The sequence below is a fragment of the Tribolium madens genome, unplaced genomic scaffold (genome assembly GCF_015345945.1).
Source record: "Tribolium madens isolate multiple individuals breed KSU strain unplaced genomic scaffold, Tmad_KSU_1.1 Scaffold_91;HRSCAF=231;Tcas5.2_LG7, whole genome shotgun sequence".
In the NCBI taxonomy this organism is placed as follows: domain Eukaryota; kingdom Metazoa; phylum Arthropoda; class Insecta; order Coleoptera; family Tenebrionidae; genus Tribolium; species Tribolium madens.
The window spans coordinates 17,743,772-17,763,973 of NW_025401063.1; the positions used below are offsets into that span (position 1 = coordinate 17,743,772).

Below are 20,202 nucleotides of genomic sequence, written 5' to 3' on the forward strand. Positions count from 1 at the left end.
TTTTTATTCACCTGGTATGTTTTTTTACAATTATTTAGTAAAGGTACAAAAATTTTGCTAATAAAAGCCACAAATAACATTGAATAGAGTTACAATTTAGGATACAGCTTCCTTGTTTCCCCTTTTAATAGCCTATAACAAAAAAACTAGTAAAATTGTTTTTCCAACAGAAATAAATAGAGTCAAAGTGCAACATTTAAACCCTCATAATTTCGAAATTTTCATAGATAAAATTTTGTTTAACATTTTTTCTATGTTTCTGGTATCTTACCTTATTTGACATTTTTCTCTGGGGCGCGAGTTCTGGCGCAACCTGTATTTTCAGTTTATATATTGAATAACAATAAAAAAATTAAAAAATACAATTAAGATTTACGAATTAATTTGGTACAGTAATATGTACATACATTTGTGTTTTTATTGAATTTTTATGCTAAAGAAAGTCATACTTCACAAATTCATGAAATGGTACATTAATTTATATAATAAAAATAATAGGTTTTTATTAAACGAGAACATTGACAGAAGCAAAATTATGGATGGAAAAAATATGCCGTTCTGCTTCACCGAGTCGGTATTATGTAATTGTTTATTAATTAGATATTATTGGGAACATTAATTTTTGCAGTTTTCATTTCCTAAATTTCTGAAAAATCGATTAATTAATATTGAATTTATTGCAAGTTTACAGTTTTTTTAATTAAAAAAATATAATGCACATAAATAAAGTGTTTTTTTGTGGCCTGCTGAGCTTTTTGTTTGAATTAGCAGCAATTTACTGTTGGCAAAGAATCTGATAAAATCTTTGTTAATTTTTCATAATCTTTGTGTGCGTAAGGATAAGGATATGGAAAAGTCATTGCTTAATTGTTTTCAGTTTCACTAATAATGTTCTAATAAATATTACGTGATTTTTATTATTTACGCCCCATTTAACAAAATAAATATGGGAAGAGTGATGAAATTGGATCAGTAGTATTTTGAATAAACGTTTCAGTTCTGCCAATGCGAAAAAATGGGAAATCGAATTGGCCACGTTGAAAAGCAACAATGCTAGACTAACAAGTGCACTTCAAGAAAGCACGGCGAACGTCGATGAATGGAAACGACAATTGGCAAGTCTTAAAGAAGAAAATATGAGAATGAAAGCGAAATATCAAGCAGATTTGGAAAACAGTAAAGGTAAGTAGTGGAGATTTTTCAATTGTTTATTCATATTGGTGTAATAAATGACGTTTGATTACATAATAATCGGCTAAAATCGACATATGGCAACTGCATTTCTGCAATATGGTAAATGAGAAAGCAATCAAATGATAATTATTGAACAATTTATTTGAGACGTGGATTTAATTTCTCCCACAATTATAACAATTGAGTTTTTTTTTATTAAGGTGGTGGCGACATTGCTGACGAGCTACGCCAAGAAATCCAGTCTTTGCGAATTCGATTAGAGCAGCTGGAGGCCGAGTTGGATGCCAAAAATAACGAATTCAAGCAACTGTCAGCGTTTCAGAAACCGTCGGATATCCAGGTAGAGTTTTAGGAATGTAATTTAGCCCAGTCAAATTAGACAAAAATAGGGCGATCGGTGGAAAAAAGTCCTAGAGAGGTGGATTTTTTTTTAAAACGCTTTCTTTATTCTTGGGTAGACATATCAAAAGTCCCCGAAGGTGGGGGGGGGGCTAAAGGTGTCTTTTATTTTTTTGCTTATATCTCGGAAACTATTACTCAACGGTTTTTGCCTGCTTATCAGTTATAGAGAGTTATAGGGCTGAACATCATTTAAAAAAATGTGCTTTATCCGCATTTAAGACAGAATTAATCTTGTGATTTGAAAAAACTGAAAGCAAATTGAATTTATTGGGTGTAACACTTCATTAGAGAGTCTATAAAGTCTTCCGAGTCGTCCTCATATGCTGCATCTTCGTCTTCAACTTAAACATTGAAAACCGAATTACAGTCTTGTTCAGTACAATATTAATAAATAGATGATTTAATATCGTTGATTTGAATAAAGCTTACAGTAAATTGAATGTATTGGATCCAACAGTTTATTAGAGGTGCCACGAGGGTCTATCAAGTCTTCCGAGTCATCCTTATATGCTGAACTAGCATTTGCTTGCGACTTTGTCCACGTGTATTTCTGATTTAAAATGGGAAAAAGCCCGTTCACAAAACCATTCCATAGGCTTAGATACTTTTATAAAGCTAGATAATTACCTATGTTATGTGTAGGATTCAGTTACAGTAGTCTCGTTCTTCGCATGGGCTATGTTTATGAATAAATATTAAATGTTGATTTTCATAGTGTCGTCTCAGTGCACTTCTGCACTCTCAAAATTCGAAATTTCATGTTTCTAATTTTGTTTTTAAGCGTTTAAACTCTATTTTATTTCATTAAAATTTGAAAAGTGCACTTCTACACTCTCTAAGGATCATATTTCTTAAATTTAATGTTTTTATATCCCTTTAAATGTGTACACCGTTTTATTCCCTTAAAAATTAATTTTCGAAAAATCTGATTTTAGTGCCCCTTTACACCTCTAAAGGATTTTATGTTTATATCTTTGTTTAAACATTTACACCCCATTTAACCTACTTACAGATTGATTCTCTCTTTCATCCAATTTTTTTTCACCTTTCAGGCAGACCAGCTTAGTCGAGGAACGCTCTACACATATAAATACAGAGTGGTTATAAATGATTTTCATCTAGCCAGCTTTGGAATTTTTTTGCATGTAACTTTATTTGTGCCGCTCTACTTTTTTGAAAGCTCTAGTTCTGTCATTAGTGTCACTTATTAATTAATAATAAATTGTTGTTAATTAAACTTTTATTGGTTCAACTAATTTCCAATAATAATTGATAATAATGTATACTTTGGAAGAAAACAAATTTATAATTGAAGTCTATTTTCGAAGTGGACGCTAGATGAAAATCATTTATAACCACTCTGTAGTTACTATATATTAATGAAATGTGTTTCAAAGGATTTTTAATGCAATTTTATGTAGACTCCAAACTTTTGAAGCCTACGGTTGGTCCTACGACAAAAATGAATAGGACCATTTTTGTAGGAAATTTTGATGTAGAAATAGACTTTTACAGAAAATTCTGCATAAATTACATAAACGAGCAGTTTGTATTTATAGACCCTCGTGACTCCCCCTTCCTTTAATGAAGTATTGGATCCAGTAAATTCAATTTACTGTCAGTTTTTTTTTTTAATTACAAGACTAATTTATGTTTTAAATGCAGATAAAGCCAATTTTTTTAAATAATGTTTTTTTTTCTGCCCTATAACTCGCTTACGGTTAGTCTTACAACAAAAATGCAAAGGACCATTTTTGTAGGAAATTTTGTAAGCTTTAATTTTGATAAGAAGATAAAAACCTATAGGAGTGATAATTTCCGAGATATAAGCAAAAAAAACAAAAAAAGACACCTTTAACCCCCTCACCCTCCTCGAGCTCGCTCCCCACCTTCGGGGACTTTTGATATATGTCTACCCAAGTGTAAACAAAGCGTTTAAAAAAAATTCCAACTCTCTAGGATTTTTTTCCACCGATTTGTCTAATTTGACTGGGCTAATTCGTTTAATTGTTTTAAAGGGGTTGCAGAAAGAAAACCAAGAGCTTCAAGCGACCGCAAAATTGGCACAGTCTGAATTGGACATTGCTCTCAGCGCACATGAATCTCAGCGACAAATCCTTCTGACGTTGAATTCGCAATTGGCGTCTCGAGTACAAGAATTAGCAACGATCCACGACGAAATCACCACCGCTTTGCAGACGTGAGAGCTTGGAAACAGATAGCATCGTAATGTACGCGAACGCATTTATATTGCATATGTATAGGGTCCGTGTAATATCTTGCTTAGGTCTATAACTATGAATGTCTCGAAAAATTATAATATTCATAACGTACGTACTATCGGTTACAAATTTTATAAGTATTGTTTTATTATTTATTTACAAAGTGCCACAGCACAATCTAAGTTGTCTAATGTCCATGCATTTATTGAGATTGTGATGTGTTCAGACTGTGCGACCTATACATGGGTCGCACAGTTGGCCAAAACGAACAAAAGTCGATTGTTTGATTCAAATGCAATTTTTGGTTGTGCAAATGCCATTTAATTGTAAGATTTTCCAGTATCAAAGCATTTTATACGTAACAAATGCGTACTGTTGTGCAGCTTTCAGTATTTTGTTAATAGTTACAGAATTAACATATCATCAGTTATAACTTTTATTAAAATGATGCGTTAATTTTGTTACTATTATAGAACGCACATATTTTATTTTATTAAGTATCATTTCTTCATTAAGATTGACTGATTATTTATTTATAAGTTAAAAAAGTATCATTTAAATCAAAATAAGTCCTCATTTAAAGTAAATCATAAAAACGTAGTGAATTACATACTATTAAGTTGCCATTGAGAAATAGGGTTTTTAGTAGCCAGAGTCAAAACACTTACTAAGCTGACAATGCACATGTATTCTTACAAAAGTTTTTATTTATTTGTTATTTAATTGCTCGAGAGATATTTTTGCAGTGCGTTGTTATAGTTAGTTGAAATGTCTCTTGAGCACGTTTTTATGTTTTTAACGTGACTTTCAAAGCAACAATAATGATAATAATGGAAATTTCTTAATATTGTACCAATAGAATTCAGTGCTGAAAACATATTGTACTATAGGCAGAGATTTGTTCTAATAATAGGATGAGCTGATTATTATTATGTTGAGATTGTTAATAATGAAGCAAAACTGTTTTTAATTTTTTATTTCTGTATAATGCAAGACCAAAATGTATTAGGCGATTTTGTTGGTAGAAATAGATGATTATTAAAAAACTGCTTTGGCAATCCATTAAAAACACCCACAACCGAGTAATTTTCCGGTGCTTCCCCAAACTAGTTATTTTGATTTTTGACAAAGAACTAGAATATACAGGGTGCCCCAGAACTTGCGCCCCAGAGGAAAATGCCATATAAAGTAAGATACCAGGAACATGGAAAAAATGTTAAAAAAATTTGATCTATAAAAATTTCGATGTTGTAAGGGTTTAAAAGTTTGCACTTTTACTCTATTTATTTCTGTTGGAAAAATAATTTTCCAAGTTTTTTTGCTATAGGCTATTAAAGGAGGAAACAAGGAAGCTGTAGCCTAAATTGTAACTCTGTTCAATGTTATTTGTGGCTTTTATTGGCGAAATTTTTGTACCTTTACTAAATAATTGGAAAAAAAAAACATATACAAGATCATCAGTACCATTAAATAGACATAAAAAATGTCCAAATGTTTTGACAGATAGAATTTTTTGAACATTTTTTTCATGTTCCTGGTATCTTATTTGAAATTTTTCTCTGGGGTGCGAGTTCTGGCGCATCTTGTATATGATGGGCACAGAGAAGGAGAATTGGCGTGGAAGGGGTAAGATTCCATGCAGATTTTACCTGCTAGTAAAAGTAGGCAATGTTTTCTCTGTTGTATTAAAAGTTGCCTGCCGCAAAAAATTTTTTTTTAAATATTGACATAATTTTCTCGTTTTTTATTAATAATTACAATTGTAATATACTTAATAGTTTTAATGTTTTTTTAAATAATTTTTGTTTTAACAGAATTAAATGATTTAGTGACGACATTGCACATTGTGTGATAAAATATCTTTTTTTATGAACTCTTGATTGCTTATTTGTACGAAGCACTATTTTGTGTTTTAATGTGATTGTTTTATATGTTTAATAACGTTTTTTTTTTAAGTTTAGTTCTAAATTTAATTTCAAACCTTTACTAAAAAAACAATGCTACATTTAGATTTTTTAGAGTAAAGTATGTCACAAATTTAAACTTTCTATATAAAGAAAAAGAATTCTGTGTTACACTGGATTCCAGTGCCAAATTTAGTGCCAAAACGCCCCTTTTTTAGTACTATAGGTGTATTGTTGATTGCATAATTTAGTACCAGTTGCAACTGCTCATCTCCTTCCATCCTATCCTTGTTCTTTGGTTTGAGGTTATGTTAGATTAGATTTCTTTTTAGGTTAGGAATGTAAAAGCGACAATTTTTCAAGACTAGAGATTAACTCTTTTAATCATGTCTAATAAAAGAAAACCTGATTCTCAAGTCCCGGCCGAAGAAAGTGACCTTTTAATAATTAGGCCACTGTAATTATTGAAAAAATTCAGTTTATAGTTTTGTGATGTTGTTTTTCAGAGGCGCCGGTCAAGAAGTTGGTCGATCTTGTATAATGCTTGAATTTAAAGGAAAAAAAATTATGGTCAGTGTGAATAATTTTTATTCATTTATAAGATAATTCAACTTCTAGCTTGATTGTGGAATTCATCCAGGATTATCAGGCATGGATGCGTTGCCTTTCGTTGATTTGATTGAGGCAGACGAAATCGATTTGTTGCTTATATCTCAGTAATAATACTACATTTTTTAAAATCAATAAACATAAAGTTGAAATTCTAGCTTCCATTTAGATCACTGTGGGGCTTTACCTTGGTTTTTACAAAAAACAAGTTTCAAAGGCCGTTGCTTCATGACTCACGCCACCAAAGCGATTTATCGGTGGTTGTTGTCAGATTATGTAAAAGTCAGGTAAGTTATTATTACAAAAACGATTAAAACATTTATGTATGAATTTGTAGCAACATTGCAACTGAACAAATGCTCTACACTGAAGCTGACTTGGAAGCTAGTATGGATAAAATCGAGACAATTAATTTCCATGAGGAGAAAGACGTTTTGGGGATCAAATTCTGGGCTTACAATGCAGGGCATGTCTTAGGTGCCGCCATGTTTATGATTGAAATCGCCGGTGTTAAAGTATGACAATCAAAAGTTGATTCTTTTTAATGAAAATTTTGTTTTAGATATTATACACTGGCGATTTTTCGCGTCAAGAAGACCGTCATTTAATGGCTGCAGAGATCCCAACAGTTCACCCTGATGTCCTAATTACAGTATGATTTAAAATTTGGAATAACCCTTCATATAACTAAAATTACAGGAATCTACATATGGTACCCACATTCACGAAAAGAGAGAAGAACGTGAAAGTCGTTTTACAAATTTAGTCCACGATATAGTCAACAGAGGCGGTCGCTGTTTGATTCCCGTTTTTGCCTTAGGCCGAGCGCAAGAGTTGCTCCTGATTTTGGACGAGTATTGGAGCCAACATCCCGATTTACACGATATTCCCATCTATTACGCCTCCTCATTGGCTAAAAAATGCATGGCTGTGTATCAGACTTACATCAACGCCATGAACGATAAAATTAAGCGACAAATCGCCATAAATAATCCGTTTGTGTTCAAACACATCTCGAATCTGAAGGTAAGTTTCAGTATAATCGTTTTCATATTATTGTGCATCGAAGTAGTCGTTGAAAGGGATCATTTTAAGGTGGCAACCTTGCGAAAATTCAAACAATCCCAACCTTAATCTTCCCTAAAAATTATTTTCTCAAATAAATATGTATATCCAAGTTTTTGAGGTAGCAAAAAATAATTAAAATTAACAACGGCAAACATAAAAAATTGTATCATTATTGATGTGATTAAATTTGTTCTGAATGTCATTAATGACACTTTTTGTGTGAATTGGCCTTTAAATTAAACATGCATTTGGACTTCTACAACCTACTTTATGCACATTAATATGAAAAAGAGTGTTATACAGGGTGCACCAAAACTCGCGCCCCAGAGAAAAATTTCAGGTAAGATAAGATACCAGGAACATGGAAAAAGTGTTTAAAAAATTTACAATTATTTAGTAAAGGTATAAGAATTTTGCCAATAAAAGCCACAAAAACAGTGAACAAAGTTATAATTTAGGACAAAGATTCTTTCTTTCCTCTTCTAATAGACTGTAGTAAAAAAACTGAATTAAATAAAGTAAGGTACATACATTAATTTAGATAATAAGGTAAATGTTTCTTCCTTCCATATTTGTTTCTCCTCTACATTTAGGACAAATAAATTTCACTGGTATAGGCATTTTATTTTTTACAATATTTGTTCCAATTACACAAATTAAATACATTTTCTAGACTACAACTTAAATTATTGTTATGTTTTAAACAGTGGTGCGACTTAAAAATATTTTTTAATTGTTGATAATTTAAACAAGAGGGATTATTTTTCCAACAGAAATAAATAGCGTCAAAGTGCAAAATGTAAACTCTCATAACTTCAAAATTTTTATAGATAAATTTTTTTTTACATTTTTTCCATGTTCCTGGCATCTTATGGCGTACTCTGTGTAGCGGTGAGTATAGCTAGAAAGTTTTGGTACAGAGTTGGCAATGACAATATATAAAATACATAATAGAATAAATGTATTATAGCAAGAAATGTTTTAAAAACAAAGACTAGATTAACAAATTGAATAGAAAATCTTGTCATCCAACTGACAATGACAACAATAACTTATGACAACATTGCAATTAATACGATAAAGGTGATAACGGGTGTTTTTTTTATTTGGCGTTAAAGCTATCTATGAAAGTTTGATTGTGAACGAACCATTGTGTTGAAAGTACCGTGCTATCAAAAAAATTATAAATTAGAGTAGGCGGTGATTAAAGTCCTTCAGATGACAATCCTGATTTTTGACATCAAATGTCACTGGAAATTTTGACAAGTTTGTGTTTTATTTGAGTGAGATAATGTTTACTTTAGAGCAGAAATTTTTTATTGCTGTACAAGAGGAAAACTGTGGATGGTCATTTTCACTTTCAGGTTGTGTGGAAAATTTCCAGCCCAAATTCCCAGCCAATGTGTTGCCAACTGTAGAATTTAATCGACACCTACTCTAATTTATTTTTAATTTGATCGCACGGTATTAATCTGACATTTGGCACCTCGCCAGTCGTATTAAAAATTGTGGTCCGTCCACAACACACTCATCACCGCCAACTATGACCGCCAAATTTAAATAAGATTAGATTTATTATAATAGAAAAATACTTGTACAAAAATTAACAAAACCATTGATTTGTTGAAATTTCACTTGATTTCGAATCGTTGCCCTACTTCAAATACGTCGATTTCTGGTTTGACTTTATCGTAAAGATGTGGGAATGAGCCTTCGGCTCCATACTTCACCCTCACTTTCTCATACAACGTCAAGTCAAACATTTCCTCGAACTCCTCTCTAGTCATGAAAATGTCGGCATACAAGAACGAAAATCCCCCAATGTCTCGCGTAAATTTCTCCATTTCTCTCATAGCATAAACCGGGTTATATTTCTCCTTCCTTTTCACATAGCCAGGTACCCCATAAATCCCCAAATCGTTATACATGGCATAATCAGTGCCTTCTACGATGTAGTCCTTCCGAGGCGCTTTCAACTGACCGGAAGCCGGCCCTCGGTCATAAATCCTGCAAGGATAAACAAGAAGTGGATATGCGTCGAAAAGTTCATCCGATTTATCGATTTGATCTTCTAGTTTGCGGATGGGTAAAACGATATCTTGAAAAACTTGTCTCGTGAAAGTGTAAGCTCGCACACCTGGGGTTGTGGTGAATTTGAGAAATGCCGGTTTTGGGGGTAAGAGCCAGCCGAAGAAAAGGCGAAATATTGGGTTGTTACCAAAAGGAATCATTGATTCGACAACCCAGAAAATCGCCCGATTGTGTCTCAGTAAATACTCACGAAGGGGGATCAACTCTGTGTGTTTGCCTTTTTTCAAAAATGATTCTGTGTATTTATAAAACCAAGGTTTGTACCAACGGGTTACGTGGTTTATTGGGAGGTTTGGGTCGTAGTCGGAGTAAGACCCTGTCATGATTACAGCTTTTTCGGGGCTAAAAATGGTTGCTTCGACGTAGTCTTCAGTGGGATAATTGCCACTATCACCGGACAGTAATCTTATCATGTCACAGTAATTCTTTTTACCTTGGATTGGAATGTAATTCATTTTGATGAAAGGTTTCACTTTGACAAGTTTCAAGGTTAGAGCTACGAGAAAACCTAGGCTTCCGTGTGACCAAGGCAAAGTTTTATACAGGTCCGTATTTTCATTCCTTGTAGCCCTAACAAGGCTTCCATCGTGTAAAACAACCTCGTAGGAGATGATCGTTTCGTGGTAAAGCCCTACTTTGTGAGAATGTGTCGTCATTCCGGTACCCAACGCAAGGCCGCCTAGAGTAGCATCAGCGATTTCAAGAGTCACAGCCAGTGTGTAGCCTCTTGGGATGAGATATTTCGTGATTTCGCCCACTGTGACCATGGGTTCGACTCTAACAGTCAGGTTGTGTTGATCCAATTCCAAAATGTTGAACAAATCGACGTTGATTTTATGACAGAGGTCTTTGCGGTAAAAAGTGGTAGATAGGCTTAACCAATTGGGGCGCGCTGTACATAAGAGTTTTCTTTCGTCTTTGGGGATCTTGTTCCATTGTTGGATTTGTTTCTGGATTGTTCGGACGCGAGAGTCGTGGTTTTTCGGATTGCTGAAGAACCGGTGAAGAGTTTTGCGGAATGTTAGGATGAAATTAAAAATGTAACTAGCAGGAAGGCAGAAGAAGAGAACGACGAGGCCTCGATGGGTTTCGAGGAATTCGATGAGGCGGGCCTTGAAGTGACCTCCAGCCATCTAAAAACATTTAGCAAGATTAAAAAGGAAAACGAATTTATAACCTCACTTTTGGGGGAGTTTATTAACACTTGTTGCGATGTGGCTTATCGATGTTTACTACACTGGAGACGATTGATAATTTATTAATAAATAAAGTGATAATAATTTTGACCTTTCACCCTCACGTTCTGTGTTTTCTCTTGAAATTAATTTCATGTTGGTATTTGTTATTATGTGGGCGGAAATTCTTTTTTTTATTCACAATCATAAAGTAATAATCAAATTAAACTTGCATGTGAAAAGTTGAAATGTATGACATTTCAGTTTCATTTAACAATTGATATGCAATATACAGTTCAGGTTGGGAAGTGGTCATTATTAACAGTTAATGACAGTTTAGGTTGGGAATTGGCCATTTCCCAACCCGAAAACTGATAAAGACAGTAACTATTTCCCAATCTAAACTGTCATGTCTTGATTTCAAAATTTGATAAATTCTTTATTGGCTTTTTGTTCTTTAAGGAGGATGATTGTGAATAAAATAGTATACAAACTTTGGTGGTCTTTGCTTCATCATACCTAGGCTTATTGCTAGCCATCTTGTGGTCATCAAATTTGCCAAGCAAATTTTGGGATGCATTATTATCTAAAAGGTACTCGTAATGGTTTCTGAAATTCTTATGGTACATACAGGATGTTCGGTCCAAGTCGCCCCGGCTGATAACACCTAAACTTACTTCTTTTTTTCAAAAAGTAAATATTTAAGTAATAATATTCATTTTTGGCTTTCTTAATAAATGTATTAAATTTTTTTAGCACATCCGGTGTTGCCGGAAATGCTACCAAATTTAGTTTTTCAAATAGAACACCTATGTTTTTTTCCTCGAAACAATAATAATTGGCATGAAAAATACTGTAAACCACTATTTATCACATTTTGCGTAACACAATGCAATCAAAAAACATCTTAAATCTTATAATTTTATAAGGAAATTGGTCGCGTAGCCTGATTTTTAATTTTAAAGGAAAGKTGTGAATAAAAAAATGCTTGGATACAGTTAAATTGTTGGTTTGACAAATATGATTTGTCAGTTGATGAGCGAGTTCTCTTATGGAAACACTTGGATTTTCTTCGACTGATAACAGATCATTTTATATTTTCTTGTTCTTTACAAAGAACCACAGGTTTTTTATTTTTAAGAAGCGAACCTATTCGTCTCAGTTGTTTTTCAATTCGACTAAATTTCCAACGATTTGGGTGAACTCTATTTGAATATTTTTCACTACACTGTCTTTCAGCTTCCGCTCTATTTTAATTGCACTTAAAAAACACTTCAAGCTGATCTACCAATTCGTCGTAATTAATATCATTCATTATCAAAGCTCTCAATAAGATTTATTGACAAATTAGGCTTTGTCAAACTAACAAACGGTATCCAAGCATATTGCTTTTTGCATGAATACCTTGACAAATAAAATCCGCCTACGTTGCAAAATTTGCAATGAAATTCAAAAATTTAATTTGTTTTCTGAGTGCATTATGTAAACTATTTTTCATGCCAATTATTATTGTTTCAAGCAAGAAAACATAGGTGTTCCATTGGAAAAACTAAATTTAGTAGCATTTCCGGCTACACTGGATGTGCCAAAAAAATTTGATGCATTTACTAAGAAAATAAGGAATGAATAGTATTATTTGAAAATTTAGTTTTTGAAAAAAAAAAGTAAGTTTAGGTGTTATCGGCTGGGGCGACTTGGACCGAACAGCCCTGTATAACACGATTTTTATACCTTAGCTGAAAGTGGTAATTTCTTATAAGCTTTAAGGCACTGAGTTCAAAAAAATATTCAAAAAAGTCCACTATGTCGCGTTTAAGAAATAGGAGTATGTAATTAACAAAAATACAATAACGGTCAAACAACAATATTATAAATGAGTTACGTTACTTTGTTTTTTATAGTTTTTTTGAATCAGTTTTCCAACTAACAAATTCTAACTTATTTTCATCCCAAAAACCGATCTTCAAAAATTCTTCAGATCTTGATGAAAACACTCGCCCTGTTTGTCACTCATGCTGCCTAAGTTTTTAGAAAAGAAGTCCAAATGCGAGCAATGAAATGTATTTTAAGACCCATTTAGACCCAACAATTTTGCAATAATTCAGCAGAAAGCAGGAAAATTATCGTTTGTAACAAAAAACTGTGGCGTGCTAAAAAAAATTAATAATTATTTTTGTAAAATAAACTTAAAAAAAATAATTTGATTAATGGTATAATAAACAAGTCATTATTTGTAAACTAGTGTTATTAATATTACATACTTGCTATAATATTACTTTTAATTATTTTTAATAATAGCTCTTTTCTAATATACAGGCTGTCCCAACGAGTTGAAAAAGTCCATTAGTGACCTTTAAATGGTAAAATTAAAAAAAATATATAGGACATTGATAGATACTATTCTAGTCAATCGCCTAAAATTATATTCAACTATACAGCGTGTCTCAAAAATAAGTTTATAATACAAACTTGTGTTTTTTTAGATGAAACACCATATGTTTTTTAGCGTTTTTGGATGTAGATTTTTATGACAATGTTTTTAAGCTAAACTTTTATTGGGCGCTTTTGCTTAGTTTTAAAAATAAGACGTTTTTTTCCACGAAATCATGCACTTTTTAAAAATTTATTACACAAAAACTGAGACATCTAGAAATATTTTTTACTACCGCAAAGAATAAGGTACAAGCTATAAGGTTGTAACATTTTTTTAATGTGTTGCATTTGCAAAAATAAAAAAATAAGGCGTTTGTTAAAAGTTCAATAACTTAAAAAATTTAAATGAAACAACCTATTTACCTATTGTTTTTGCATTTAAAAGAATATTGAATTGTCTTTCTAAAATTATTTACTTTTAGCTGTTTATAATCATTAACTAAAAAGATTTTTAACGTTAAATATTAAAAAAAAATAATTACTATTGTTTCAGTGGCCAAAAAGTGCACAGTTGCACAAGAGATGGAAGAAATATCTCTTAATAATCACATTTGTGTTAAACTGAATCCATTATTTTTTATTTTTACAAATTAAATAAATCGAATTTCAGTATTTATAACGACTTTTATAATCTCTGGATAAATCAACGGATAAGTGATCCGTTAAATGTCTTTTCATTTATCAATTCTAGACATTAAAAGTTTATTTTTTTGGATAGATAATTTATCAATTTATTACACTCAAAAAAAATAGGGTGTTTTATTTATTTTTTTAAGTTATTTAACTTTTAACAAACTTCTTAATTTATTAATCTTTACAAATGCAAAACACTAAAAAATTGCTATAACTTTAAATTCTGTACTTTCTTCGTTGCAGAAGTAAGAAAAATTTTGTTCTAGCTGTTTTAGTTTTTGTGTAATAAATTTTTATAAAGTGCTTGTTTTCGTAAAAAAAAACGTCTTATTTCCAATACTAAGCGAAATCGACTAATAAAAGTAGCGTAAAAACATTGTTTTAAAAGGCTACCTCCAGAAATGCAAAGAAACATACGGTGTTTCATTTAAAAAAACACAAGTTTGTATCGTAACTTATGCTGTATGGTTAAAAATACTTTTAGGTGGTGCACTACATTAGTATCTACCAATGTCTTATACATTTTTTTTTAAATTTTATTTAAAGGTCACTAATGGACTTTTTCAAATCGCTTGGACACCCTGTTTAATATTCAAACTTATTATTATTATTGCAACGGATTCTTTGAATCAATGTTTTTTCGAAATTTCAAATTATCTTTTTAATTAAAAGGAGTAAACAACTGTAGTAGGTATATCAGAAATTAATACTCACATAAAATCAGCATTTGTGAAGTTTTTTATATGTTAATTCATTGAAGAAATACTGAAGTAATTACCAAAAAAATTGAAAAAATAAAAGATTTAGTGAGTCCCTACCTATTTTTAGAATGTATTTTTTGTAGACAGTGACACAAACACCAACTGAATTGCCTTGAAATAAATATGTTAATTACATTTTAAAAACATATGATTGATTTTCAAAAGAATAAGAATGTTTTATTGGTAAAAACACTTCATATAGGGGGTGATTTAACAGAGATGTCACCATAGTTTGGCTTTGCTTAGAATTTATATTTAGTTTCTATGTAAAATCTAAAATAATTTCGTCATCTTTACTAAATCACTCTGTATACTCTTTGCTGTTCGGGTTACAAGATTATACAAGATATTGTAGTTATAATTACATTAAATCTTAATTAATAATTACGATTAGATACGAAATTGAACTAATATAATAACATAAGTCGTTATACTGGCTAACATCTAAAAACAAAAATTATGACACCAAATACAATGAATTTTATTTTCCATAAACCTTACTGTATGACAAAAACTCCAGTCCAACCGAAAAAAATTTCTTGCCCTAAATTCCAGTTTATTGTTCAGAAATCGAATCGAAATTAATTTAAGATGTTGCAGTGTTTTATCGACATTTCCACTGACTTCAAACTTATTCCAAATATCGTGTATGTAACGTCCAGTTATGTTGGCCTACAAAATGGTTCAGTTCAGTTATACCAAAATTGAAAATCACCTCTTTTTGTGTCCTCGTGAACATTTCCAAGATGAAAAATAGCCAAAACACGTAGAAAGCAAGAAAAGCACTATTATTACCGTACAAAACAAATAAATTCTTGTCGTAATGACGAGCCGCTAAGTAGATTAAAAAATACACAGTAGAAGTAACGTAATTGAAGCAAATCATTATTGCTACAATTGTTGTTATTTCAAAATGATGACAAATTTTTAATGTTAAGTCTGTTAGGTCGCTGTGATGTAAAGAAAGTTGATCGATTCTAGCCATTTTGTAGTGCATTTCGTCGTCTTTCATTTTTTTTGTTTTGAAGATAACATGATGTGACTTTGTTTGATGTTGCATTTCTTGGTTAATTTGATCGAATTTGTTACAAATTATTTCTAAAATATCACTCAAAAATATGTGATCGAATAAAAGTATTATTCCGGGATAAATAAAGAACAAAGTGTATAGTGTAGGGTCAAGCTCAAAAGGAAAAAATAGAAAGTATATCAGAATGTTAAGAATAACAATAATTTTTAAATAGTAATTTGATTTACGGTGTCTTTGCCGATGTATTGAATTAATTTGAATTTGTTTCAATTTAATTAATAATATCTTTAGATCAACACTTCTTTGAATAAATATAGTAATCGATATTACCAAACATAAGACAGTTCCAATCGATGTTGATGCATCAACAAAGAGAAATATTCCCCAAAATTCACTCTGGTTTAAGTACATGTAAAATTTAATACAAATATAAGTAAATAAGCAATTTTGTGGAAGAGGCCAAAGATGTGGAAAAATTTTTGAAGAGTTTTCTTGAGTTGGAAACTGAATTATTCCAATTATTTTATAAATGTATTTCCAAAAAGACGGAATCTCATCCAAGAGAGACATTTTCGTCACACACAGTTGTAACAATTTCTTACAAAGCAATGAAAATTGTGCTCATGTTTTGTTTTTCGAGTAAATAAGACTTCATTTGTTAAGTGGTTTTGTCAACTAATTTATTATATGGTTAGTAAACATCTAGGTCATCTACTCTATGTAAAGTCTGTTTTGTCTTTAAATGGAAATTACCAAGTCAAAATTTTGGCGAAAAAATTGGTAACAGCTTGTCTCCATAGCCACAAATTTTGTTTACTCTTTAAAATTATTGTTATGTTTTCAAATTGAGATGTTTATTAATATGCCTGTTTGCTCTTTGAAAGCGCTATAATTGAATACCTGAGACAGACATCATTACTTAAGGTCAAAGACAGAATTCAGTGCTAATAATTTTGATAGAAACACACCGCAAGTAAGTACAATGTTGTGGACAAAAATGAGGTTCTTGCTACAAAAACTTTGAAGAAAAAGGATGTATATAGGGTCTTCCTTCTAAACCCCACATTAGAAGTATTGGGAGTTCGAATAATCGTATTTATTTGAAAATTGGTACATAGCCATAAACCATTAAATCCTCCTAAATGAAAATATTTTCATCACTTCCGCTTATACCGGAAGTCGGTCTCAACTTTCTTATTTTAAATGGAAAGCTATGTTTTTTACTGCGTTTTTGGATTACTTGGGTTATTTTAAGGGAGTTTCCCCTATACCTAAATTTAGCCGTTTTAGAAATATTTGGAGTTTTTCAAAAAATTTTGGATCTTCATCTTACACTTTAAAAATCGGTAACTCTGCCATTTTTTAAGATTTTGAATTCGTTTTTTTGGCGTTTGAAAGAGAAGGCTCAGATTCTTTTTCTGGTGTTTTCAAATTTTGAAGAAAAAATAACATATCCCAAAATTTTAAGGTTATTTTTGTAATAATTCAAATACTCATGACTCAATTATTTCAAATGAAATACCCCAATTTTTATTTTATTTTTAATTATTATAATTATTTTAATTTTTATTGATCTGTATTAACATTCTCTGTACCTAAATTTTAACAATTTTCAAGTTATGGACTTTTTGTTAAGACTACAGAAAATTTGTCATTAGCCACACCCGTTTTCACATATCTAGTTTGCTATGGAAATCAAAAATGTCAAAATTTTCTCTAAATAAACGTCAACAGTAAATTATTATTTGACAAATAGTGCCAAAATATGAAGAATCAAAATTATGCAAACTCAATTATTATTGATAGGTTCTACCATGCGATCATTATTTAAAGCTAACAAGTGAGAAAATTTTATTTTTGTTTAATGAACGACATCATAACTGTGTTACACTCTCCATAAATACAATATTAATTAATAATCTAAGTTTGAGTGGTTTTGACTCTCCATATTTTGGCACTATTTGTCAAATAATAAGTCACTGTCGACGTGTATTGAGAAACAATTTTGACATTTTTAATTTCCATAGCAAACTATACTAAGACGTAATAGATTTTCGACAGTCTTAACAAGAAGTCACCATAACTTAACGATTATTAAATTTTGGTATAGGGAATGTTAATACAGATCGATGCAGAATTAAATTCTCTTCCATTTAGTAAAATAAAATTTAGGGTATTTCATTTGAAAAAAATGCGTTATGGGTGTTTGAATTATTGCAAAAGTAACCTTAAAATTTTAGGGTTTGTTAATTTTTTTTCAAAATTTGAAAAGACCGGAAGAAAGATCTAAACTTTCTCTTTCAAACGACAAAAAAACGAATTCGAAATTTTAAAAAAATAGCAGAGTTACCGATTTTTAAAGTGTAAGGTGCAGATCCAAAAATTTTTGAAAAACTCCAAATATTTCAAAAACGGCTAAATTTAGGAATAGAGAAAGCTGATGAAAACTCCCTTAAAATGACCCGATTAATCCAAAAACGTAGTAAAAAATATAGCTTTCCATTTAAAATAAGAAAGTTGAGACCGATTTCCGATAAAACCGGAAGTGCCGCCATCTTGAAAATATTTTCATTTATGGATATATTTATGGATATATTTTCCTTAATGGATTATAGCTAAGTACCAATTTTCAAATAAATACTATTTTTCGAACTCCCAATACTTCTAATGTGGGGTTTAGACAGAACACCGTGTATACAGAAAAAAGTTATTTAGCAAAAGATACAAGTAGGTCTTATGATGATTGGCAATAAATTTTGTGTAATTTATTGAAATGAGCTTAAAGTTGATGCATTTTATAAATTCTTCTTCAGGCTTAGTTTCAAAATTGTTACTTTTTCAATTCGTTCCTCAAAAACGATGCACAAGACACTAATTTAATTGCGTTCTTTCCGAGGTTCTTACTCATTCATTTTTATTTTTTATTCTTGTCAATTTCTTGCTAAAAATTGTGAATGTTTAACAAACCTGCATTACAAATTGCGTCTACATTTCCTACAAATTCGTTTCCAAATTTCTAAAAACTGTTAGCGGTACCGAATTTGTTTCTTTTTTGATGTTTCGTCTCTAAATTTTCTTAGACGATTTTTTGTGTTGACGTTTAATGACATTGTTTTCAAATTAATTCAAAAAACCTGAACTGCCAACTTCCTTTATTAAAATTACCTTGAATGAATTTACTAGTGGTGCCAACGTTAAAACTGTTTGGCATTTCCATAAAAAAAAAAAACTTTAGATGGGTGACTATTTTTTTTTTCACACTCCCACTAAATACAAATGCAGGAAATTACGCACTTGAATCACTTTCGATTTGTTCAATGGTTGTTTTATTTTGTCGATTTTTGCTAGGGCATCGACCATTTCGAGGACATTGGCCCTTGCGTAATCATGGCCTCCCCCGGCATGTTACAAAACGGCCTTTCTCGTGAACTTTTTGAGTCCTGGTGCACCGATGCGAAAAACGGTGTTATAATTGCCGGCTACTGTGTCGAGGGAACTCCAGCGAAAACAATCCTTTCCGAACCCGAAGAAATAACAACAATGGTTGGCCAAAAACTCCCCTTAAAAATGTCAGTCGATTATATTTCGTTTTCTGCTCATACTGATTACCAACAAACGAGTGAATTTATTCGAATTCTCAAACCGCCACATGTCGTTTTGGTGCATGGAGAGCAAAATGAAATGAATCGGCTTAAAGCCGCTCTTCAGAGGGAGTACGAGGATGACCCCAACACCACTATACATCTCCACACACCGCGAAATACGCACGCCGTTGAGTTGTATTTCAGAGGGGAGAAGACGGCGAAGGTTATGGGGAGTCTTGCGGTTGAGAAACCTAAACCTGGGAATGTGTTATCTGGGGTTTTGGTCAAGAGGAATTTTAATTATCATTTGTTGGCGGCTAATGATTTACCAAGTATGGAATAAAACAGTGGTGTTTATTTTTTATTGTATTTTTTCTTTTAGAATACACTGATATGAGTATGAGTCAAATTATGCAAAGACAGAGTATCCACTATTCAGGGAATGTCGGCGTTTTGCGACACTTGTTGACCCAAGTGGCGGGTCTACTCGAACCAGTGGAAGGGGACAAAAAGACAAGGGCTTTTAATGCTATTGATATTACAATAGAAAATAAAATTGTAACGCTAGAATGGGTTGCCAATCCTGTTAATGATATGTACGCCGATGCTATAGTTGCAGCGATTCTTCAAGCCGATTTATTGGATACTCCTATTAAAAATTTGTCAACTAGTGTGAAAGTGGATCGGATGCATTTTAAAGTAATTATTTGTTGTTGTCTTGATATAATATAGCAAAGCCATTGTAGGAATGTTTAATTGAAATGTTGCAAGACATGTTTGGAGAAGATTCAGTCCCGAAAATGTTCAAGGGGGAGAAATTGTATGTTACAGTGAACGATAAAAAGGCTGATATTGATTTATCCACTCTGGTATGCCCAATTTTGTGTAAATAAAATTTTATACAAATGGATTTTTCAGGAAGTGACGTGTCCTGACGATGAGACTTTTAAGCAAATTGTGGAAACTGCGGTGTCGAAATTGTATCAATCATTAGCCCCACCACAAATATAAGTTATTGTGTAAAACTTTTTAATAAATTAAATTAATTTTTTTTACAATTGTTTAAATTTCCCCTTCAAACAGGTGTGACAACCCA

The 20,202-nt window shown here is 31.6% G+C and overlaps 3 protein-coding genes across 5 annotated transcripts in view; 2 read left to right on the forward strand and 1 right to left on the reverse strand.

Moving 5' to 3' along the window:
* The window catches only part of LOC123010401 (homer protein homolog 2), a 7,841-nt gene extending 2,974 nt beyond the window's left edge, over positions 1–4,867 (forward strand). For 2 of the 3 annotated variants that reach the window (XM_044407266.1, XM_044407268.1), the window contains 3 exons: positions 998–1,182; positions 1,395–1,534; positions 3,615–4,867. In XM_044407266.1, the coding sequence (XP_044263201.1) occupies positions 998–1,182; positions 1,395–1,534; positions 3,615–3,800 (511 nt within the window). In that variant the 3' untranslated portion in view covers positions 3,801–4,867. The remainder of the gene's footprint in view (positions 1–997; positions 1,183–1,394; positions 1,535–3,614) is intronic. The other variant, XM_044407267.1, reaches the window with a different exon arrangement.
* Positions 4,868–6,028: 1,161 nt separating this feature from the next.
* On the forward strand, positions 6,029–20,159 carry LOC123010738 (cleavage and polyadenylation specificity factor 73). The gene is made up of 11 exons (XM_044407831.1): positions 6,029–6,179; positions 6,229–6,292; positions 6,341–6,438; positions 6,490–6,618; positions 6,669–6,846; positions 6,894–6,983; positions 7,031–7,357; positions 18,871–19,438; positions 19,489–19,805; positions 19,853–19,975; positions 20,025–20,159. The coding sequence occupies exons 1-11, from the start codon at positions 6,109–6,111 to the stop codon at positions 20,115–20,117; spliced, it is 2,058 nt and encodes a 685-aa protein (XP_044263766.1). The 5' UTR covers positions 6,029–6,108; the 3' UTR covers positions 20,118–20,159.
* Positions 8,955–10,986, reverse strand: LOC123010739 (delta(24)-sterol reductase-like). The gene is made up of 2 exons (XM_044407832.1): positions 10,673–10,986; positions 8,955–10,623 (listed from the first exon to the last, which is right to left on the reverse strand). The coding sequence occupies exon 2, from the start codon at positions 10,621–10,623 to the stop codon at positions 9,031–9,033; it is 1,593 nt and encodes a 530-aa protein (XP_044263767.1). The 5' UTR covers positions 10,673–10,986; the 3' UTR covers positions 8,955–9,030.
* Positions 20,160–20,202: the final 43 nt, after the last annotated feature.

Coding starts and splice junctions, on each gene's coding strand:
- LOC123010738 (XM_044407831.1), top strand. CDS start 6,109: ATGTCTAATAAAAGAAAACCTGATTCTCAAGTCCCGGCCGAAGAAAGT. Junction 6,984..7,030: donor ACCCTGATGTCCTAATTACA/GTATGATTTAAA, acceptor CTAAAATTACAG/GAATCTACATATGGTACCCA. Junction 19,976..20,024: donor ATATTGATTTATCCACTCTG/GTATGCCCAATT, acceptor TGGATTTTTCAG/GAAGTGACGTGTCCTGACGA.
- LOC123010739 (XM_044407832.1), bottom strand. CDS start 10,623: ATGGCTGGAGGTCACTTCAAGGCCCGCCTCATCGAATTCCTCGAAACC.